A 24249-nucleotide genomic window follows, 5' to 3' on the forward strand; every position below is an offset into this window, starting at 1 on the left:
AGAGAATAGATTAACGGTTGCCAGGGGCTAGGGAGAAAGTAGAAAGTCAATGTGGCTGTAAAAACATGACCTGAGGGATCCTCGTGGTGCTGGAAATGCTCTGTATTTTGACTGCCTTAATGTCAACGTCGGGGTTGTGATATGTGCTGTAGTTATGCAAGATGTTACTCTTGGGGGAAACTGAGTAAAGGGCACATGGAATCTCTGTATTATTTCTTACACCAGCCTATGAACTTGCAATTATCTCAAAATAAAAAGTTGAAATTAAAAGAATCCCCCTCCATTTGTATGCATTTTCATCTCCGCACTGTTTCTCTGCAGGCATCCTTTTTAAGCAGTGGGAAGAAATGCTACATGGCCGAGCTGCATTAAACAGGGGCAGGAGACCTCATCCATCTCCTGCAGGCACCCTACCCGAGGGAGAGGCTGTCCACCACAGGCAGAGCCGTCTGACCTCATTAGCCAAGCAGGCAAAGCCAAATTTGAATGACAGCCCCAGCACATATGGAAACCATTACCTCATTCCACGACTTGCAATGAGGTGGCGAGGTTCCCCTGAAACAAGGCTGCGCTCCCAGGTCTGGAGGGTGAGCCTATGGAAGGTCAGGGCACAGTCATGGGGCTGTTAGGAACAGATAAATTAGCAGGGCACCTGGCTGACCCGGGGAGGCCTCGGCGCAGTGCCGGGGCGCCGAGAAGCCCCAGGTGCGATGGAGGACCAGCCGAGGCTCTGTGCCTTTCCTGACGGGGCATCTGGGAAAGGACAAGACCAAACACCGCGGCGGTGGTGAAGCACCAGGCTAACCGGGGAGATGCAGCTTTGCAAGCAGAGAGGTCTGTTCAAGTTCTGTTTCCACCCAGCGGGCTGTGCTCAAAATCATACGCTAACTGCAAGACCCTGGCTTCCTCTCAAAACCAGGTTCCCACTATGCTCTCCTCCCTCCCTCTCTCCCTCCCTCTGCCCCAGCCACATGGCCCTCCTTGCCATTCGAGAACACTCTATCTAGTTTCCCACCTTTGCACTTGCTCGCTCTCTGCCTGAGACATTCTTCCCACCAGGTTCTCTCCCTTAGTTCACTCAGAGCAGCCTCCTCTGCCCAGCTTCCTACAAAGCCTCCCCGCTCCTCACTCCATGGCCCAGCGTCCCTTCCCTTCCCTTCCCTTCCCTTCCCTTCCCTTCCCTTCCCTTCCCTTCCCTTCCCTTCCCTTCCCTTCCCTTCCCTTCCCTTCCCTCCCCTCCCCTCCCCTCCCCTCCCCTCCCCTCCCCTCCCCTCCCCTCCCCTCCCCTCCCCTCCCCTCCCCTCCCCTCCCCTCCCTTTCCTTCTTCTTTTTTTTAAAAAATATATCTTTATTAATTTCAGAGAAGGGAAGGGAGAGGGAGAGACAGAAACACCAATGACCAGAGAGCTGTCATCGACTGGCTGCCTCCTGCACACACTCAACCGGGAACCAGGAACCGGGAACCGAGCCCCCCCTCGAACAGCCATTTCCCAGGTCCTAGGTGGACTCTCAACCACTGAGCCACACCGGCTGGGCTGCCTTGTTTTTCTGTATCCCACTTCTCTCTACTACAGCTTGTGTTTACTGTCTTTGTTCCCCACTAGAAGGTAAGTTCTACAAGGATCGGAATTTTGGTTTTCGTTCACAATTATATGGCCAGCACCAAAAATCGGTGCCTAGTACACAGTAGATGCTTAAGAACTATTTGTTGAAGGATTAAAGAAATAAAGAGATGAATAATAAGTGCAGGTGGGGCCAAAGTTCAAAAGCAAAGACAAAGATGGAAACGACAAGGCCACAGGGCCCTTCTCTTCGGTTCTCCAAAGGCCCTGTGCACACACCCTCTGCCAGGGGGAGAGGAGGAGATGTTTGGCCTCCCAAGATCCTGTCAAAAGGAGCTTCTTTTTTAAAAAGCAGGACTACCAAGTCTACATTCTAATTTTGCCAAAGAAGGGTTGACCTTTGTCAGACAGATGCAATCCCGCTAAGAATGACGTTCTTATACGATGCATGGAAAACATGCTCTTCAGCTCAGGTCCAAAGCTCACCCTCACTTGAAGCTGGAGCACAACGGGTTCAATTAAGGGTGTTGAATTAATGAAGCAAGAAGGACCTTAGACGGAGGTGGCCCCGAGGCCACGGCAGCTCACGGAAGCACTCCAAAATGTAGGCCTGCAAAATTCCTCAACTTTACAAATTCGAAATCTATGGACAGCCAGTCACAGCCAGCTGGGCTTCAGGACACACAGACAGTAACTTCCTTCCTGCGCTTCTGCCTCTTCTCTGTGAGCGCCCCCGGCCACTTCCAATTTGACGCCGCCTCATCGGAAGGGATTTTGACTCACATAAGCTCTTAAAAATTTTAACAGGCCTCAGTTTATCTTTTAACAAGGGACAAGTGTGTGAATATAATGAAGGAGGGATGAAAAGAACTCAGAAGGGTGGAAAGGTTATTTATAAAAAGGCACAATGATATTTAAAGTATTTGATGATCACGGATAATAACTGGAGGAAAGAAGTAGCACAGGGCGCTCAAAAGAAGCAAAGGGAAATCCAAGCCAGGTATTAAGGACAGTTTATAAACGGTGACGCATATTGGGCTGGAATATAATTTCCTGAGGGTAGCTGACAGCTTTATCATGTAAAATACTGAAAATTAAATGTTGTTGGAAAAGCATCTAATATGTGATAGTAAGGACATGTGGATAATGACTGAATTGCATTTCTTAATTAAAGTCCTTGAATGTGAAGTTGCCCTTATATATAAAAAATAAATCAAATTTGCCTATTAGAGCTTAAGAAGATTTGGATCAAGTTTGAAACCATTGATATTTCTCATGACTGTTATTTTCTTTTAAAATAGCAAACTTTTGAGTAGGCCCATTATTCTGCAAATGAAGTACAAGAAAAGTAATTTTCCTGGTACCATGTCTCCTCTTTCCCCCAATAACACAAGGTACAGGCAATAAACATCTGACTCTGCAAATTCAAACAAGCATCCGAACACCTGAGTAATTCGGAGCCGGCCGCAAGGCCCCCGCTCAGTTGCTGAAGAAACTAAAGAAACACGAGCTTCACTACCGGTTAACCTCCTAAACGCTAATTAAAGATAATGAGGGATCAAGGTGCCCGGCAGAGCCCGACCTCTGCTCCCCCGGAGTTCACAAGCCGGCCGGTGGCCCACGCAAGACACCGAGGAGAGGGCTGAAGCGGACGCGGGTGCCTGCTCCACGCCGTCTCCCCTGGAAAACGCACGGCCCGGTTGGCGGGAATACAAGAAGCTCCCTTGATGAGAATCACATAGAGGAAGCCCTGCGGATCTCAGCCGAGGGTATTTGTTTATAGGACTTCAGGCCAGGAGTGAGTCGCTCGAAGTTCAGCCCAGCTCATGGAGGGAGGTAGAGGATGTCCAGAAATTGTTTTTTAAACCACAGACTCCAGTCATGTTTTAGAGCTGCTTCAAGTTGGTTCTGGAGCAAGGTGTGTGTGCGTGAATGAATCGTAAGGGCTGAGTGGCCTCACGGTGCCGAGTGCTCCGGAGCCCAGCCATGCCCCACCAGCACCTGGAAGTGTTTTCCTCCCCTCCTCCCACCCCCTCCACGCGGAGGGGTGTAACATCAGCCACGGAGTCCTGGGCAGACTAGAAAAAGCCGTAGGAACAAGTGATCTGTGTGCACTTGAGCTTCCCTCCCTTTTCCAGTGAATGCGTCGTAAGTAGGATGTGGCATGGCACTGAGACATTCCCACATGTCACAGCTACAGTAACTGTAGATTGGAGGCTGGGCTGAATGAGCAAAAAGCATGCGGCTGCCCCTCTCATCACCTGCGAGTCAAGGCCTCTCCCGGGCTTCACATGCAGGTGCTGGGGCCCAGCGTCTTCACTCTCAGCACAGAGGCATCTGAGTGTGTGACGCCACAGGGCAGGCGGCGAGCACGGCCAGCTGAGGCTAACGCCCCCGTGTAGTGAGTAGGGCTGGACATGCAGGTGTTTGCGCTGGGCCCTCCCCAGTCACCAACCTGTGACAGGCCTCCGTTAGCTGGCTGAGTAGCTTTGCAGTTGGAGCTAAAATTTCATCTTCCATCCAAAATGCTATATACTTACAACTTTGTCTCCTATGGCCAAGCAGCTTGGCTGAATATCTGAAAATGTCCCTTGAAAACGCATCATCCTGCCCTGGCCAGTCAGCTCAGAGGTTAGAGTGTTGGCCTGTGCACTGAAGGGTCTGGGGTTCAATTCCTGGTCAAGGGCACGTACCTAGGTTGCAGGTTCGCTCCCTGCCCCGTCAGGGTGCGTGTGGGAGGCAATCGGTCGATTTCTCTCTCTCATAATGATGTTTCTCCCCTCCCCCTCTCTGAAAAGCAATGGAAAAATATCCTCAGGTGAAGATTAAAAAAAATGCATCATCCAAAAAAAAATTTTACCCATCCTTTCAGCAGAACATGACTATAAGCAGTGGGTTTTCAAATCAGCAATGTGAAGAGAGCAAGTGTGGAGTAATTTTTCAACTGAGGCCACACCTGCAGTAAAGTTCAATGTGGAACAAGCAAGAACAGTGCCACAGATGCCTTTTTATGTTGATTGTTGAGAGTTAAGGTAAATGAAAGGGAAAAATCAACATTCTGGTGCCATCTGAGGGCTGATCAGATGGAGACCCGGACCTATAGCCTGAGTTGCAAGGGGCTAAGAAAAGTAACTCCAACTCCACTTGGCTGGTGGCCATGGTGGTCTTGGCAACACCTCATATCCTCTTGGGTCTTCTTTATGAAAGAAGTGTCGTCCAGGTGGAGATGGAAGTGAGGTGACACCACCTGGCCTTTGCCAGGGTCTTCTTTCATTCCTTTAAAGCCCAATTCACTGAAGACTGATAAGCACACGGAGAGACAAGAGCTAAGGGGCTCTTCAGAGGTCAGGCCCTTGCCTTCTTCCAGGTAGAACAGCTGTTAAATCTGCCTGGTATTTCTGGCAAACCATTTATTTTAAAATTTCAAAATAAGTCCGGCTGGGTGTGGCTCAGCGGTTGAGCGTCGACCTAGGATCCAGGCGATTGGGGTTCGATTCCCGGTCAGGGCACATGCCCTGGTTGCAGGCTCGATCAATGACTCTCTCATCATTGATGTTTCTATCTCTCTCTCTCTCCCTCTCCTTTCCTCTCTCTGAAATAAAGATATATTTAAAAAAAAAAATTTCAAAATAAGATGATTGTCCACCCCATTGCTTGCTCATGTTTTCCAGTTTGAAGAGCTCTCCTTGAAAAGACTGAGCTGGATTCTACAACGTGAAGCTGTCCTGACAGGTCTGGCTACATTACTTTACTCTTGGTACCTAGCAGTCTGTGGAAAGATTCATTGCAACTGAGGTGGAGACAGCACTGTGAAAGACATGGTAAAAAATAAAAATACACAAGGCACAGGAGAGGGAAAACATGTTTCCCTTTCCTTCCCTAATGGGGAAAATACCTTTGGGTTACAATTTTTTAAAAAAATGAATTGAATGTTGGAAGTTATTTATATATTATTACTTGGCCTCTCTCTGGGTCACCCATAAAAATTACAAAATAGCAACTAAAAGCCACAACTTATCCCCAGTGTTTGACCACTGTACTTCCTGAGTGAATTCACAATACAAGAGAGCACTGAAATTTAAGAGCAAGACACAGTTCCGCTCAGGGAAGGAAGAGTGTTCTTTCTCTAAGACAAAGAATGACAGTTGTCAGGGGATTGGTGAATCCTTTAACAATCGAATGCAAAGTTGACATGTAGGGAGATGGGGCATAGCTTTCATCACCTTATCAGAGGCTTGAAGCAGACATTTCTTCCTTTCCCTGCTGAGGAGCACTCAGAGTGACACACCAAACTTCCAATAGAGATGGGTTCTGGTGAGCCAGGCCTCCGCCAGTCCACCACAGCATTTCCCTGCCTGCAGGGTTTGGCACAGGATGGTCCCGTCAAGGAAAACAGAAACTTGCTCACTGCTCGTCAGGGGCAAACTCACCCCCTCCCATTGGTATAAACAAGGTTGCACATGGGTGACCTCCCTGTAATCATGACAGGAGTGTGGGGCAAAATGAGTATAAAGTGTTGGAGCAAAGCAAAAAGATGGAAAAAACCTGGGTCCTTGATGACATTCCTGGCTAGGGTCCCACAGCCACGACTGCCCTACAGCAGGATGAGCCAGGGACTTCTCACATCCTGAAGGGCAGTTTGAATTGAGGCCCCTGTTATTTGCAACTGAAAGCATCCTACATGAATACAAGAGTTCTTTTTCCAAAATAATGAAGAACCACTGGCCCGAGGACAGACTTTAAGGAACCAAGAGTGTATGCTCAGGACAGAGAGCAGGAGAGTGAACTGAAAGGATACAGATGGAAGAGAAACAGAATGTGACCCTGGCCGTGTTCACCTAGTGGTTATTTTTTAAAGTACTCTTTTTGGATGTAATTCATAGCAGTAATCTAGGTTTTTTCAAGCATTGCATTCTTGTAACCAGCACACATTATTTCCACTGAATGAGTAGGTCTTGTATGAGGAACAGTATCCCACGCGTTAGCAGTGCTGTGAACTCCCGGGCTGGAGGGTGGTTTACCGTCTACCCAAGGGGCATTGTTCTAAATTTGCACATTTGGTTGCTTGGTGTTTATCTTCCATGTTCTTAGTGTTTATCTACAATGTTCTTTTCTCCTCAAAAAGGGTGTGGGACCACTATAAGAAAACCTCTCTATAATGTTAAGTTGTTCCAGAGTGGGGGTGAGAGGTGACTTCCAAACACTCTCAGATGAAGCATGCATGTTCCAGTACAATCCTGCATGAGAGAGGAGTCCTAGGACATACAGACTTTGTAGCCACGTGGACAAACTGTAGAGACCTTGGTGAAGACAGGCCACGTGGCTCTTTTTAATATTCTCTACTCAAGGATTTCATTCTATAGCTATTTCTTATAAGTGAGGCCTTTGATAGCTCCCTGTGGCTTTCAGAATAAAGCCCCAACCTCATCACAGGCCATATGATTTGGCTTTTACCTACTTATCCAACCTAACTTCTCACCACCATCCTGGACTCTGGGCCTATCAGACTGAGCTTTTCATTGTACCTGGAAAACTCTTTACATCTGCCCAGTCATCCCCTGCAGCCAAATCCCCTTCCCTGGCCGGACTCCCTGATAGCAAATTCTATTTTACACTGGGCTCTGCTGGTAGTTTCTCCATCACTCTCAAAACACTTTTCACACTGTATTCCCGGCTCTGCCTACACATCTGCCATCATTACTTTACTCTTTTTCTATTTTTTACGGCCTAGCATGATCTCTGGGAAAACGCAAGGGCTCAGTACACGCTCTTGCCTGGATTAGCGTCACCGTGAAGGATGACAACACTGGCATCTCTGAGTGAGCGAATACATACGAGCAACCATGTGCAGAAAATTCTCAAAAGCTCTTTTATCCAAGCTTTCCCCTGAAGATTTGGAGAAAAATGCACCAAGGTTCTGCCAGAGAAATCTGTTTAAAACATGATCTTTAACAACAGGATATTACCCACTCACAGGCACTAAAAAAAAAAAATCATGATCCTACTTGCTCGGCTGGTGTCCTGTGAAAAAAGCTTGTAAGAGTTTAGACCTAAATGGGTAATGATATAGAAGAAAATTAAAATTACAATTACATTGTGTCCTGCGCTGCTCACAGGTGGGTGGACAAAGTAAACTTCACTGTAAGTTCTATGATCAGGTTTTTCTTTTGTCGTTGTCACTTCATTTTCTTTTGTTCTTGTAAATGGTAGAAGTAGATGGAAAATGCTGATCTCTCTCTCTCTCTCTCTCTCTCTCTCTCACACACACACACACACACCCTTCAGTTGTTAGAAATGTAAAAATATTTACTACGGACACTAGCATGAACAGCAGCACAGATCAGAATGGATAAACAAGGTGCGTCTGCGCCCACACAACATTGCTAATGATGTCACACGCTGGCCACGCTCCAACAGAGCTATCAAAGTACAAAAGTCAGAAAGCACGAGACCCAGGCATGGTATAAGCTGCTGTGCTCAAGGAAGACATCAATGGGAGGAATACAGCAGTGACACCACCATGAGGTAAGCTCCATGGAATGATGTGGTTATGTCCTCTGAGAATACTGCAGAAAAGGGAAGGAGAAAAAGTCGCCTATAAGAAACAATAAGAACCCAGGATCTAAAGCACCTAAGTGAAGATGTCTGCTGGGCCCGATGGAAGAATTTCCTGAAGGTCCTCAGAAAAATTCTTTCTCTGGGCTCAGACGGTGTGCTTTGCCTTTAGACATTCCTTACAAAACAGTACAGATACAAATCAGTTGCTTTTGAGGATAAAAGTATACTTTCATTTTCAAATACTGAAGAAAATAAAGTCACAGACTTTGAGGAGCAGCAGCAATGTGGTCCTCAGCCAGCTGGCTGTGGATACAAGAGGCCGGAGTGGAGCAGAGCCGCGTAGCTGCTGCGGTTCTCTGGGTTATCAAAGAAAAAGCTCACTTGGATTTTACTTTGAAAAGGCACCGTGTCTCAAGTGCTCCATATACAGACTATCTGGGGATGTCTGGTCAAAGAATACAACTGATTTTCCCAGCAACGTGGCTGCAGCGGCTTGCCCACAGCCTGCGGACGCCCCTTCACCTCTGCAGCGGGAAAGACGCTGCATGGACTGGGAGCCCCAAGGGCTTTGTCGCCTGCCTGTGGCAACGGGGGCAGCTCCTCACTTCCCAATAGATCTGTGAGGATGGGGGAAGATGACAGCTTGAACAATGGGCCAATGAGCCCGAGTTCCACGTGACAAGAGTGCTTTCAGCAAGTGCTTTCTGAACAGGTAGGACATAGCCGGGAGGACAGAAGACATGGGCGAAAAACCAATGCTTCAATAAACAAAACAACTATCATTCTAGAAATGCACTGAATAGCTACAATTTCTTCCATCTGAAATCCTGACTATTTCTGATGAACAGGAAAAAAGAAATACATGGTAGTTAAAAAAACTTTATTCCATCAGTAATGAAAAGTTATATTTATCAGTAAATTCAATGAATACATCTAAAACTCTTGCTTAAATGATCCTTTTTAATTTAAATACCAAATTATTCATTTTCTATTCCTCAACTAGATGTATGCATAATATTAAAATAATTCTTATTTCCTCTCTCGAAAGTGTATACTCTTAACCAAGGACTTCAAAGTTTTCGAAGAATTTGTGTAACTGAACTTTGTGACTAAATTGAAATACAAGGATAACATATGCTTTTAAGGTTACAGCACTGTTTACTATTCTTTTATTTTCTTTTTTTAAAAATATATCTTTATTGATTTCAGAGAGAGGAAGGGAAAGAGAGACAGAGATAGAAAAATCAATGATGAGTCATTGATCGGCTATCTTCTGCACACCCCCTACTGGGGATCGAGCCCAAAACCCAGGCATGTGCCCTGACCGGGAATCAAACCGCGATCTCCAGGATCATAGGTCAATGCTCAACCACTGAGCCATGCCGGCAGGACTGTTTACTATTCTTTCAAACACTAGTTTTTAAATCACATTCTATATATTAAATATTTTTGAAATATTTAGTTAAAATAAGAATATATAAGTATTTCATATAATTCAGATTAAATCTTCATATATTAAAAATCACAAATGTTTTCAAGTTAACTTGTTTCTGTAAAGATCTCAGATTAATGGTTCTTATATTTGATCTTACAAATAGGTCGGTTATTAGAAAGATTGTAATTCTATATTGCTTTTTTAAAGAAAGCATTCTTATGTGTCCATTCAAATAAAAGAATGCTGACAATTAGCCTACTCTGCTCCAATTGCTTTGCTTGACCTATGCTCCTGTCTGCATGTGTCAGTCATGCAACAAGAGAACAATCAATTTATTACATGATGCTATTTTAGGGAGTTTTAGTGCTTACATGAACTGCTGATCACATCTTTATATGACCTGTGCATTTATGATAAAAAATTTAAGCAAATTTATAGTATTTATAAATTTATATTATACATAAATTATTTATGTATTATTTATATTTATATATTAATTAATCATTATTTTAAGATCATGATCTAATTAACAATATTTACATCTTATTTTGTTTTACATGTTAATTTAAGCAAAGATATTACTATGTGAAGTATAATCAAGAACAAAAAAGAGAAAGTTTTTGAGATTACAAGGTGAACTGTGAAACACTGTTAAAACTGACAATTAATCTTGGTATATCAGGGTTTTTCTCAATAGAACCCACCAGAAAATAGAAAAAAATTAGATATAGATAATATAAAACATCTGTCCTCCATAACACTTATTTCAAATTTTTGACATTTTGAAAATCATCTGTTACCACTGGCTTTAAAACAAATAAATGTGTTAATTTGAACTTTTGTAATAAATTTATGCTAATAAATACTTTGTTTTATACGTAGGGGTTTTACTTAACTATTTAATTTGAAATGGGATTCTATGGCTTTAAAATGGCATGAGAATCACATCTTCTAGAAAACAAGGGTCATACATCTCCCTTGCTTTGACCCTTTCCATGGCTCTGAGTGGCTGACATCTGGATCCCCATCCTGCCCCCAAATCCCCCAGTGTCTGGCCCCTGCTGCCTTTTAGATGACTTTGCCCCATACTTTGTCGGCACTGGGCAAACCAAGTGTGTTCCTCCCCTGGGCCTTCCTACCAGCTCTTCCTCTGCCTGCAGTGCTCCTTCCCCAGATCTCTATTGAGTGGGCAATGCCTTTTATTTAGGTCCCAGGGCAAGTGTCACCTCGAGAAGCTTTCCTGACCTCTACACACAGCCATCCATTCCCCATTACAAACCTGCTTCATTGTCCTCCTAACAGTCGTGTATTCACTTGTTTGTTCACTGTCTGTCACTCCCACTAGAATGCGAGCTCTAACGAAGTGGGAGCCTGTCTGTCTCGTCCCATGCCACACCTGGGCTGGCGCGCCTCAGTTTTCAATACATGTCTGTGGTGTGGAGGAATAAATGAGTTGTCCTGTATTAAACCAATCTCTGATTCTATTTGCAAGGAAGCCAACATATTTGCTCATCAGCAAGTGTGAATTCCCCATTACCACCTAAGGTGCCTTGAGCTAATCCTAATTGCCAGAGAAAAAGAAAACACACTCAGAAACTATACTATCCCTGCCTTGTTAGAAAGGGCAGACTTAACTGGAACTCCCTGAATGTCTAAGGAACAGGCTCTGGGATAAGTATTCCTGTGTCCTGAGTACTTGCCTTGAGAAGGATTTACTCCTAGGTGCACCATCATGAGACACACCCATTTTTTTCCTGCTTTACGAATAGAGAAATCTCTCCAAAAGTCCAATAAATCTACTACTGCTAAGTGCAGTGATCCCCACTACAATGACCATCTCCTGGCTATAACTTTTACATACTCTCCACCTTCTCAACCACGAGGTCAAAGATGTCATATTCACCTGTGACCAAATGGGTTAACTAGCTTTCCCAGTGCCAGACACAGAGAGGGGACCACTGCGTCTTACAGCCATGACCATGCCTGGGACCAGGGTGGATGTGTTCAGAGCAGTGTCATTGCAGAAGCAGTCGTCAACTGTAAAGGACAATGGCCTGCACTGCTCCTTGGGTTGCTTTGTCTTCTGAGACCAGCACATCCAGGAGACTCCGTCACCCTCTTAGCCGCACTACAAAAGCAACTTCGCACCTGCGCTCTCAGGGCGCCAGAAAGTCTACACTTCACTCCACAGCCTCTCAAGGATTTAGGCGCCGTCCACGGAGGAAACGGTACGTCTCAACTGTAACTCAGTTTCCGAATGGCTCCTCTGGTCACCCGCTGTCAGCCCCTGGAGCAGTTTCCCCTCAGTGAGTCATCACAGGTAGAGGGAGGGAGGAAAGGGGAGGCAAACTGAAAGCAAACAAGTCACTGGCAATGAAGCAGAAAAGTGACCAGCCAAGACCCTCTAAGAACCTCCTGAAGAACTAATCCCTGCCTGGAATATAGCATATCAGCGTTCAAATCATAGGACCTGTGCAAGAAAAAAAAATTTAAAAAAAAAAAATACTTTTGACTATTTCTATTATTGCTCATATGGGTTAAATAAAACCAACGTTCAAAAAAAGGATTGAAATATTTCATATTACTTTCAAAGGGATGTAATGAGCCATCAGTACTAGTTAGTTACTGACATTAACTTCATGAGTAAAAATGATTTTCGAAAAGGGGTCTTATTGGCAAATAGAGAAAGTGGGCATTAACTTAGGTCCTAATCCAAAAATAAATTTCTTCCAGTAACCCTGGGATACAGTCTGAGGACATGTTTTCAGGGAAGCACTGACTACCAGTGAACCCACCTCCACACCTGTCAGCTCACCTACCTGTCTCACAAGGAAAGGACTCTTTGTTCCAGTTCCCTCTAGACATTTGATAAAGATGCTATGATTCTTTTATTACAGCAGTGGGCAGTGGCCGAGCTCCCGGGCAGATTCTAGAATAGCCAGCACCACTTAAAAGTGAACAAGAAGTTCTTTTCTTGCTTCACAACAAATGACACATGGTATTTATAAAAGTTTAAATTATTAAACACCAGCCTATAACAACAACAACAAAGGCACTTGGGATTTAACATCCATAAAATAAGAGATAATCAATTATTTTTAGTTGATGCAGGTGGCTTAGGCATTAACTAAATACTCACTGGGCGTTTTGCTTCCTTAACAGTTTATTTTCCTTGCCTTCTCCTTCCGGTGCCCAGGATGCAGTCACCAGAAACCACCCCTTGGGCAACCCAGTCAGCCTTTCTGTAATTTCTTGGGTCATTTACTCCCTTTGTCCACCAATGCATTTCCTCATCTGCTCTATTTGTCAGCAAGGCTAGAGGTTTCCCTTGCCAGTGTGTGGACTCTCCAATGGTTTTCCTAAGGTATTTGTAGGCATTAGGCCTTGCCCAAGGTTATTCCCTACACAGGATTAAACACGTTCAATTAATTTCTTTCACAGACCACACCAGTCCCCATGAAGGTGATTCTGGCTGGAGATCACCTTTCTCAACAAGGCTTTTCCTTTCTGAACTATATCGAGGCAGTCAGAGTGTTCACAAGCCCTTTTGCTTTGTTTGCTCTGAAGCTGTCTGATTGTTTGACTTCTGTATTCCTGCAGAGGGGGGTCTGGTTTCTGTGTTTGCTCCATGCTCTTTCTACATACAGGGATCTGAAAGGCAACAACATTCAACTATCACTCTCTAGCCTCCTTGGAGTTCTGCATGTGATGTCAAATTGGCAGGCTTTGACACTTTTCCTGAGGCCTCTGATGGGACTCCTGCTCCCCAGCTCCCAGGCAGGCACCCTCCTAGTCCCTCTAGGGCTCCACTGCTTCCCAGGCACTCTGATAAAGATGACATTGAAAATGGAAGCATCTGGTGACTCTCAATATCTTGGCTTTGTGGAAAGAGGCCTGGAGTTAGAAGATGTAGGTCCAGCCTCTGTGTTCAGCTGGGTGACACTGGGAGGGTGACTTTGCCTCTCTGAGAGCGTGCTCCCTCTTCTGCATGGGAGGAAACTCTTTAGCAGTACATGTTGATAATTGTTATGAGAAAAATAAAATGAGACATGACTTCTGTTAAGCCCATGGCATTGAAAACAAAGACAGGCAACCAAATTTGGATCTTGCTTAGATCCTAATACAAACCTAGTAAACCCTAAAAAGATAGAGTTGAGACAATCCAGAAAATCTGCTTAAAAACTAAAACATTACTGTTAATATTTCATATGACGATAGGCATTGGAGTTACAGTGTTTACATGTAGTAACATAGACAAGTATAATATGCATTACTTATCACACATGTTAAAGTGCTTAATGTGATATTTAGAGCTACAGTCTGCAGTGTGTGAGGTAAAATGCTTTGATGTCTACGATTTGCTTTATATGCTACAGCAAAGAAAAAATAGGACTGAAACCAGGCTCGATGAAGCAATTGTGGCAAAATCTTGGTAAGTGTTGAATCTGGGTAATGAGTATATGGGATTTCATTGTGTTAGTCTCTCTACTATTGTTTATGTTGAATATTTGAATAATTTAAAAACACTTTTCAAATGAATGTATTAGGGGAAGCCCAGGCTGACACTACCATAGTGGGGGAAAGTCAGACACAATGGAGTGACGTCAGAGAGTGGGCCTGGAGCTGGAAGCATCTGCTCCAGGCCAAGGGGCTGTCTCCTTTGTCCCCAAGGACCCAGAGTTCGACCCAGGACGGACCAGTTATGTAAAAGCAGTCTACAGAGAAGGGCCAAGGGCAGCATTAGCCACAGAGGAGCAAGGTCAAGCTTGGTGCAGGGAAGCTGGGGGGGCAGGGAGACAGGAGGCTAAGATGCATACAGGTGAAAAGAGGGAGAGGAGGCCGACCCCACTCTGCGGCCCTGGCCTATGCCTGGTTCAACAGGGAGTGGGAAACCATCGAAGGTTCCAGACCAGAAAGTGGCCTGGCTAGGGCTGAGCTAGGGAGGTCTTCAGCTATGTGGAGGGTGGAGGAAGAGAGAAAGGCGCCCCGGCAGACAGGCCAGCCTGGGGTCAGTAGCTGACCTCCGAGGCAGGGCTGCGGCCAAGCGGGGAAAGCGTCCACTTGTGGGAAGGCACATGAGATGGTGCCCCTCAGGATGCAAAGACGAAGAGGAAACAAGATGAGGCTGAGGGCGAGTCGGAGGCACTGGAACAACTTGTCATTACAGGGGCTGAGAACCACAAAGGGGGGCTGGTTTCGAGGGGAGAAGGTGAGCTTTGGCACGGATGCCCTGCGCTTCAGGTGGATGTCCTGAGAGCAGCTAGCAGGAGAGCCTGGAGCTGGGAGGGGCCTGGCTGTCCACCCTCCTCTTTGCAAACAGGACGACTTGGGAAATGGCCAGGAGTTTTAAACTCTCCTGACACCCCCAAAGCTCACTGCTCACAGGCTTGCCCACTCTGCCTGGGGTTCCGCTGGATCTCTGCCTGGTCCCCTAGCCTGGAGATGTACCCCAAAGATGTACACCAGAGAATCTGCTGTACTCACACTCCCTCTGAGTGCACTGGGAAACCCATCTGTATTAAAATGGCCAGGGAAATTTAATTTCTATTCAGCTTCTAAGTCAGGGGATGGATGAATAGGTGTTAACACTTTCTGAATGTCTACATATGCTATCAATTTAATATTTTCTATTTCATTTAAACCTCAAATCAAATGTATAATGAGAAAAGTAAAATTCAGAGAAGTTAATAACTTAGCCAAGGTCACACAGCTAAGTGAGTGGCAGGGCTTGGACTCCAGCTCAGGTCCGTCTGTCTCTACAGTCTGTGCTCTTTTCTCTACTTCATGACCCAGCCATGGAAAAAATGCAGCTGGAAGTGAAATAAATATTAACCAGCTGTTGGAAGCAGACATTTGCCACCTGGCCTGGAAAGATTTGCCAAAATGATGCCAAAATTTCCTATACTTTTAATTAAAAAAAATAATAGGGTCCTGGCTGGTGTGGCTCAGTTAGTTGAGCAATGTCCCGTGCACCAAGAGGTTGTTGGTTCAATTCCCAATCAGGGCACATGCCTGGGTTGTGGGCTTAATCCCCAGTGGGGGGCATGCAGGAGGCAGCTGATCGATGTTTCTCTCTCTCTCATAGATGTTTCTTTCTCTCTGTCCCCTTCTCCCTTCCTTTCTCTCTAAAATCAATAAAAACATATTATAAAAAGTAAAAAAAAAAGATATTTTATGGGAAATAAGTGTGCAAAGCATTGAGAGAGAGGCAAAGGGAAGACAGAAACTTGCACTGCCAACACTGATACACTGAGAAAAAATTTCGTTCCTGAAATAATATAAAGTCTATACTGGAGAAATACTACACAATAAAGGCGGGGTGTCTCTTATTTGGGAGTGTGCTTATATTTATCTTTGACTTGGCAGTTGTACCAATTTTGACTTGTAGGTGTGAGAACACCAAGAAGCTCTTTAAATAAAGTGCGAAAGATTTCTATTTAAACACCAAAGCATATTGGATATTTTTTAGTTGAGTACTCACTCAAATTGTTTTGGGGAGTTTTTGTTTTTAACATAACTGGTTTTAGGAAGAGCATGAGGAGAGTGCTGCCTAGAGTGGGGGATAAGCTATCACTGATTTGCAGATCTTGCTGATGTGTGTCAGGATCTGTCCTCTATCAAGATTCCCAGGTCACTGGCTTGGACCAGCGCCCTGCCTGTGTAGTGGGAGCCTCGATGAAATGGAAGCTGGGTGAGCACAGGCGCCCAGACAGAGAAGTGAATCAGATTTCTTTCCTGAATTTCCAAGAGGCAGACGGGCTGTCTACATTACCCTGTGTGCGCCAGCTCAGCCCTGGGGTCACGGAGCCCATGCATCAGTGTTCAGGGAGAACATAAAACCAAAGGGGAGATTCAGTGATTGCTCACCATAAGGTGATGACCTGGACCAAAGGCACAGAGTGAGCTACACTCGGGCGGGGAAAGCACTTAAAGAAAGAGAATCCCACCACCTTGTTGGGAAAAGGCAGGGGCAGCAACCAGAATTCCTTGACCTTGAAACCCGAGAAAATCCCAGGGCCTCCCCCACCCCTCCAGTCAACTGGGACGAATGGAAGGAAGGCCTAAAACAAACAAGGGCCTCCTTGTTGTTTATTCCAACCAAGTATAAGTGAAAAACTAGATGTTTTCACCAAGTGTATTCACCTTTCTTCTTGCTCGCCAAAATACCAAAAACTCAAAACACTCCTTACCCCATGCCAAGAAAGAAAAGCAATTCAAGGGGAAAAAAGTTTGTCCTTTTACCTGACATTTTAGGCATTTGTTTAAATTATATTTGTAAAGGTAAATGGCCACTAATGGGTTTTCTTCTACCAGAAAAAAACCTGCATGTGTTACACTTTAGGAATACAGAGGGGGGAAAATATGACCTAAACACTGAAAAAGGAAATTCTTCCAAGTAGCTCCTCATTTTTTAGACACATGCAAAGTTAGGATATGCACAATAGACTGTTCTACACAGAGAACGGTGGGATGATCTCTGGGTGAAGATTACTGGGGAAGATGGTTTGGGGAAAGGTCTTCCAAACAATCCAAATAGGCAAATGTGTCTGGTGTCTGCAAGGTACACAAACAACACGTCAAGAAAAAGGCTCCACCATAAAAAGACACCCTAAAATCAAGAAAAAGTTTTGTTCATTACCTTTAGCATTTTCCAACTTCACTATACTTTCTAGTATAGAAAATACTTTATAGTTTTACCTAAGCCATGAGAACAGGTTTATTTATATATAAATTATGCAGGTTAATTTTGGAAAACAAGATTTATCAATGAGACCATGCAGAAGCACTTAATAAAATTTTAATGCTTACCAAAATCGTGTAAGAGTTTGGGGCTTACACAAGATCAATAAAATGTTCGAGTATTTTACTGCATAAATAAAGGGCCTAGAGGAATGCATAGACTGCCTAGCTACCATTTCAAATTGCACTTGTAAATTTGGCACGAAAGGGTTTTTAAAAAGATTTTTGTTGTATTTCTTATGAGTACATTCCTGAGAAAAATTGCTAGTATATTTGCCAGTGACTTGGACCTGGGTTAATGACTTGGCGGAATGTCCTAAAGGATTTCAGAATTGAGTAGCCCTGGGATGGTTCGGGATGCTCAGGACACCTGGGACCTAAGGCAGGGTGGGCTGTGGGCTGTGGGCTGTTGCGAGGACCTGCTCCAAGACCGTTCAACTTTGCATGGGTAGGGCGATGCCAACAGCACTCAATGTCTCTCCATCTGTGAATCTTTGTTAGCTCTGTTCTTAAGCCATGAGATAAGTGGCTCTCCCACTGGAGCCAAGTGACCACCTGCATACCTCTCGGCATCCCTCTAGGGCCACTTTCCATACGAGCTCACACGCCCGGCACCAGCGGCCCTGCACAGCTGCTGCAGGTTCGCCTTGCTGTCCTCAGCGTCACCTGGCCGGGCTTTTGCATTTCCAGTCAGTCAGTCAACAAATGTTTATGGTGCTTCTACCATGTCAGACTAACAGCTAGAGAGAGATACAGAGTAAATGGAAACATCAGGCGGGGGTGGGGAATACATAACGGGGAGTGTGGGAAGAGACCAAAATACTCTAAATCTTTAGAAGAACAGAGCTGAAGAAATCTCAACCCCTCTCCCCAGCTGGTGGCTTACCCTCGCCCACCAGCACCAGAGGTGCACAGGACTCCAAGCAGGTGTGAAAGAAGCAAACGAAGGCGATAGAGGAACAATTGTGAGGCAGCTCTGGAGAGGCCAAGCGAGACAAAATCTCTGGCAGAGAGTAGCCCTCGGCCATCATCTAGTTTGCAGATGGACCACCCAGAAAACCTGGGAGCAGTTAGGAGGGAGAAAAACAAATGGGGGGGGGGCTACTGAGGGTGATGAGAGGGATGGAGTCCCCAAACTCAAAAGTGAGAACTTAAAAGTGAGGCAAGACACTGGGACCAGAGGGAAAGGAAACCATCATAAGCGAGTGGGGGCGTGCACACTCACACTCACACTCACACCCACTATCACTTCAGCAAGGACAGAGGTGAAATTTACAAAGCCACCAGGAAGCAGGTGTTAAAATGGGGAAACCATATTTAAACTCCAATTATTTTCTGATATCCATTTGAACATTTAAAAGTGAATTCTGAACAGACAAGCGAATTTTACAAATTGCATTCTTTTTATCAAGAAGCAAAGATGGGCTCACACTCTCAAGGCTGCCAGCCCATCGCTCCCTGCAATAGCGTGACTCCCTTGCCAATCAGAAGACTAGTGGCTCATGTTTTGTGTCCCTGCCATAGGTTAGGGAATATGCTGTGTTGTCCATATTGTTTCATAAACCCTAACTCCTCTCCCCCCAAAATATTAGTCTTCTCTAACAGATAAAGAAACAATCTATTATATGAAATATCTTGCTCAAGGTCACATGGCTAATCAGTGGCTGAGCCAGAATTCAAACACAGGCTCCAGATCTCTGTGAAATGCCCGGGACCCTCCAACCTGAGTGCGGTTTGCTCCCTGCACACAATCCGATTTGTGCCTCTGCACAGGTGCTCCCTTTGCCAGAAACATACTCTCATCATTTCTGTCTTTTCAAGTTCTTCACATCCTCAAAGCCCTGTTTTCCATCCCATCTTGGATGTGAAGCCTTTCTTGCTCTCTTAAGCCAGATGCCTCCTGGATGGCTGCCTCTTCTGAAGGCCCTCCGTGCAAATGACCCCATGTCCAAGCCAGCAGGAGACCCTGCCCCACATCGGATCAAGCACATTAAAGTGCATTCTCATGCCACATTATATGTAATGTTTTCCTGCCCACAATGTTTGAAAGGAATTTTAGACTTTTTCTTTGAAACTCTCATTTTACTTAGAATTACTTATGACCTCTCAGCAACCCCAGTGTATACTTGAGAATTCTTGAGATATGAGAGCCTGTAAGTTGTTTTGAAATAATGATAAAACTTACTGTGACTAGTAAGCTTTACAGACTGATAAGCATCTTGTAGAGTTTTAACATTTGTTAATTTCAATTTGCAGAGGCTTTCCCTTATTTTTAGGGCCTACGAATATGTTTCCTTTCAGGACTCAAAGAAATTTCTAGGTCTTTGAAAATCTAGTAGATGCTAAGCACAGAACAGCCGTGCTCACGCTTGAGCTGTGTGCTGCCTTGATCTGCTCTAAGCTTGCCTTGTCCCCCTTGTCAGGACTGTAAGCTTACTGAAGACAGTGATTTTTGTCTTATTTACTGACTTTTTTTAGAGCGACTAGCACAACGGCCATACAATGAATGCTATGGAATCACATATTTAAAAATAAGTCCTAAATAAACACAAAAACCACAACTTCAACCACATATTCTACAATATTCTAAAATAGTGACAGTTATTGGAAACTATGCTCCTCATACTTTTGAAAATGTTTGGGTTCTCTCTCCTTTGAAAAAATGCTTTGTCTTCACTGCTTTGAAAGATGGTACAAATAAATAGACTATAAATAAAACACGTAGTAGGAATCTCTGGAAGTATTCAACTTCTAGATGTTTTTCCATTGGCAGTCAGCTACAGATTTCCTTCTAAGTATTTGTTTACAAAAGATTTGTCCTCGTAATTTTCCAGGAGTCACATGTCTCTAATACAGTAGTGCCTCTTTATTATATTCAAATTGTTCTTGGGTCCAGGTAAACTTCCTCTGGTGGTATTTGGATTTGAACCAAATTCAATCTAATAAAGCCCTGTTTTCCATCCCATCTTGGATGTGAAGCCTTTCTTGCTCCCTTAAGCCAGGTTCCTCCTGGATGGCTGCCTCTTCTGAAGGCCCTCCGTGCTCCTGACCCCATGTCCAAGCCAGCAGGAGACCCTGCCCCACATCAGATCAAGCACGTGAAAGTGCATTTTAACATATGCGACTGAGCAAAAACTACTCACATGCTCAACTGTGAGGTGTGGGGAAGAGAAGGCTGATGCTCATGAGAAACAAGGACAGGGAGCAATAGCATTTGTCTCCATGAACCAGCCAGCAAGACACATGACACTTTTTCAACACCAGTAGAAAGTAATAATTCATTAAAAACAAAACAAAACAAAAGAAAATCCCAGTTTACACAAAGAGAACTCTAACAAGATTTATATGAATGATATGCACTTACATGAAGAGCAGGCAAACTTTTATGGCAGATACTCATCCTTTGTGTAATAATTGCGCCTGATATGCAAAGGCCTAGCTACTAAATATAAATATTCTTTGGTAATATGGCTAACACTAAACTTTTCCACCTTAAGATAATATTGCTACTATTTGCATTTTCTGCATCTGGCTTGTTTTGCCCATATCCAGACCCAGTAAAAATCCCAGTTTAACCTGAGGTCAGGCCTAGTGAACCAGAAAGTCAGGTTTCATGTTGCTACCGAGAAAGCGTGATTTAAATCTCACCACGACTATATTGTTAGAGAGTAACCAAAAATGCTTAAAACTGAGCACCCCACGCTCACGATGAAAACTGAGAAGAGAGAAAGAAACACAGGAAGGAACAGTAGGGAAAAGGGCCGGGAGAACACTTGTTCTTCAAATAGTTGGATGGAGGTGCCCACCTCTTTCCATTGCTGTCCTGAAGCATCGTCTTTCCCATCTTCATTTCCAGCTCCTGTACCTCCTCCAGCAACGTTTTATGGCAGGTATGCTTGACCCTGCGTCACAAGGAAAAGACAGTAAGAACATGACACATGAACTTCACACAGCTGTGAAGACTGGGTGTTCTCTTGGGACACATCTGGATGCCCTTTGACGGACTGACGCATAGGCTTGGGGCATCAGGGAGCATTCACCGTCCCATGCATGGCAAGGGCTCCACCTGGGGAGCAACCCAAGCTCTGCAGAACATCAGGAGTCAGCCCCCTAAAGACTACTGTTTTTTTGCTGAAAGCCTGCAAATCTGTCTGAGGACCCCAGCCATTCAGAACAAAGAATGGGGTTCCTGGATACTCATGGGTCTGTCTCTAAAGCTTTTCACTGCAGGACCTAACAACCCAGAAGATGCTCTCAATCTCCATCCTAGTGGACATGTGCTGGTTCCTTGCCCTGTCCTGTACTGTCCTGTGGCCGGAAAGTCTGGGCTGAGCAGCTTCCTCTCTCCTTTTCACGTGAAAGGACGCACTGCCCCAGCAGGCATACGATTTATAATGCTGGAGTTCATGCTTTTCATGCCACACCCCTGGCTGAAACTTGGGCTCGAGACACATACCCGGGCACAGCCCTCTGGCTCAGCCCTGCCACGAGGGCCCGCAGGTGTAGGTCTCGGTGGCGTCAACAACTGGCCGTGAGCTGGCCCTTCCACCGCGGCTTAGAGCTCAGCCTGGACGCGCTGCCCCCTCCTGAACTGCAGGGAGAGTTACCTGCACCCTTTTCTGATTAAACTCAGAGGAATACCGGACTGTGTTCAAGCGGGTGGCTGATCTCAGGATCTTCCTAAGATCAAAGGCTACTGGTTGGAAACAATATAGGAGAAGGAAGGGCATTTAACAAGAGACAAGCTAGAAATAGGAAAAAAAGCTGTAGAAAGAAAACCTCTCATGACTTAGCAATACGGGCAGGCTTACATCCAGGATGGGGAATGGTAGGTTTACAGTTGTTCATTTGGAAAATAACACAATAAATAATAAATAATAGTATAAAAATAAACTCTGTTTCACCTACTTACTACTGTAAACCTATTTTTGCACCACCCGGTATTATGAAAAGGTTTTCATTAGTTTCAGGATAAATGAATATGAGGATACTGCTAAACGCCAGGACTCGAAGACAGAATAAGCAGAAAGACTGAGCATGTATCTGCAGGGAAGTGAGAAGAGGATAGCAGGACATTCTGGAGACGTGAGCTGTTTCAGTGGAATCGCATTACTCCCACCCACCCTCCACCTTCAAGGAAAGGAAGTCTGTTAAGATAATGCCCAGGCATCCCCCAACACTCCGAGTTAATCTGTAATGGACTATTAGCACAAAGACACTGTATACGGGCTGTCATTCCTTTCCCCAAAGTAAACAAGAGAACTAAGCACACAGCGTTTAACACGTAACACCTTAATTACATCAAGCAGTGTCCTGAGACTCAGTAGCGATAAAATGCTGCAGTTCAAAGAGAGACTGTGGAATTTTAATTTAAACAATAAATGAGAAAATGTTTAACATTTTGCTGGGAAGAAGGCAGTCAAAAAGAAGGTTAAAATTTATACTATTCAATATTATTGAACATGCTGTGCCTCAAATGTTCTCTTTTATCTCATGGGCTTAGGGGGCTATAATGACCACAAGCCAACTGGCTGGCAACCCCCACCACACTTGGATTCACCCCAGACATGCAGGGCCCAGGAGAACGTGTCTGGTCAGCGCTCAAAGATGCTCACACTCTCTCACCGTTTCAGGATTGTCCTTACTCCACCATCATGCCCCTTCCTCCCTCCCTGGTGCCCCACACAGAGCAAGCAGGCTTCATCAACCTCTAGACCAGCTCCCACTGTTATCTTCTGGGCTGGGAGAGAAGGGCAACTCTAAAAAACAGGCTTGGAATAGGAAGGCTGGGCCACTAGGTGCAGGGCACTGGATGGCAATAAAAGGAATCTGCCCACCGCATTGAAGCTGCCAGTTTTCACCCACTCACAGAATCACCTCAGAGGGAAATGATCTAAATATCTTGAAGCTACCAGGCACTATGCAGGTTCTCGGTGGGTTCAACTGCATCCATGTCCAACAGGCACTCAGCAGTTCTCGGCATGTCTGATGCTGGCGCCTGGGAGCTAGCCCGGGAACCTAAGCAACATTTGAGAACTTGAACGGGCGACAGTGGGGAGGATTCTGCTACATGTGGAGAGAGTAGCAGAATCCTCCCCAGTGACACCAGCAATTTAAAATTGTTTCCTCAAGAACATTTACCTAATAAGGCCTTAATTATGGAGACTATTCTAAAATCTCCCCTGTCAAAGTCTGCATGTGAATTGACTGAAACCTAACACATAAAGGTTTAGGAAGCCAGTCTTGAAGTACGAGCCCCTGGTGTGTAATTGAGGTCTCATCAGGAGCTTGGACAGAGGGAGCCCCGTCTTCTTTGAACAGCTTATCCCCAGGGGTCCAGGGCTTGCTTCCTCTAACCCCACATCAAGAGACCAGAGGATCACAAAAGGGGCAGGCTGGGGGTGCTTAGCCAGTGTCAGAGGGTGTGAGGTTCGCTGTGAGCCTTCAGGCAGTGCTAAGGGAATCCCAGGTTATCTGGGAATTGTGAAAGAAATAGATGGGCTTAGAATATTGAACTTTTCTTTGTTTCTGGAAGTTCTTTCCTGGACTCTTTCTTTCGCATGGAAGGGTAAGTTAAAAGGAAATGTTAATTTCTAAATGTGGATGAAAATGCACACAATGTGCTTCAAAAGAAATTAGTGTAGTTAGAAAGTTTTTGTAAAAAAAATCAAGGCCCATTTGTATAGAGAAATTTCTTATTACCTTTTATTTCCACTAACTGCCTATCTGGGATTATAGTAAGGAAATGAGGTCATTCTGGAATTGCTGGACGCATTGTGTGCTGACTGGTAGGCTGCAGGAGATACAAGTCAGATAAAAGGGACTGGTTCCCGTGCTCAGTGGCCTTGAGCTTTGTATTATTTTATAAAGCAATCCTGACAAATCTCTCTCGAGGAGAGTAAGCACATGGCAGCGTACCTAAGTGCTGGCCTAGGTAAACATTTTGGAAGAGTG

The 24249-nt window shown here is 44.8% G+C and overlaps 1 protein-coding gene across 2 annotated transcripts in view; it reads right to left on the reverse strand.

The window, feature by feature from the left end:
• ATP8A2 (ATPase phospholipid transporting 8A2) overlaps positions 1-24249 on the reverse strand; it is a 515363-nt gene that overhangs the window by 18138 nt on the left and 472976 nt on the right. For both annotated transcript variants that reach the window (XM_081130125.1, XM_081130126.1), the window contains exon 35: positions 21102-21197. In XM_081130125.1, coding sequence (XP_080986251.1) covers positions 21102-21197 — 96 coding nt within the window. The remainder of the gene's footprint in view (positions 1-21101; positions 21198-24249) is intronic.

This window comes from Miniopterus schreibersii, assembly GCF_964146895.1.
Source record: "Miniopterus schreibersii genome assembly, chromosome: 2".
NCBI classification, from domain to species: domain Eukaryota; kingdom Metazoa; phylum Chordata; class Mammalia; order Chiroptera; family Miniopteridae; genus Miniopterus; species Miniopterus schreibersii.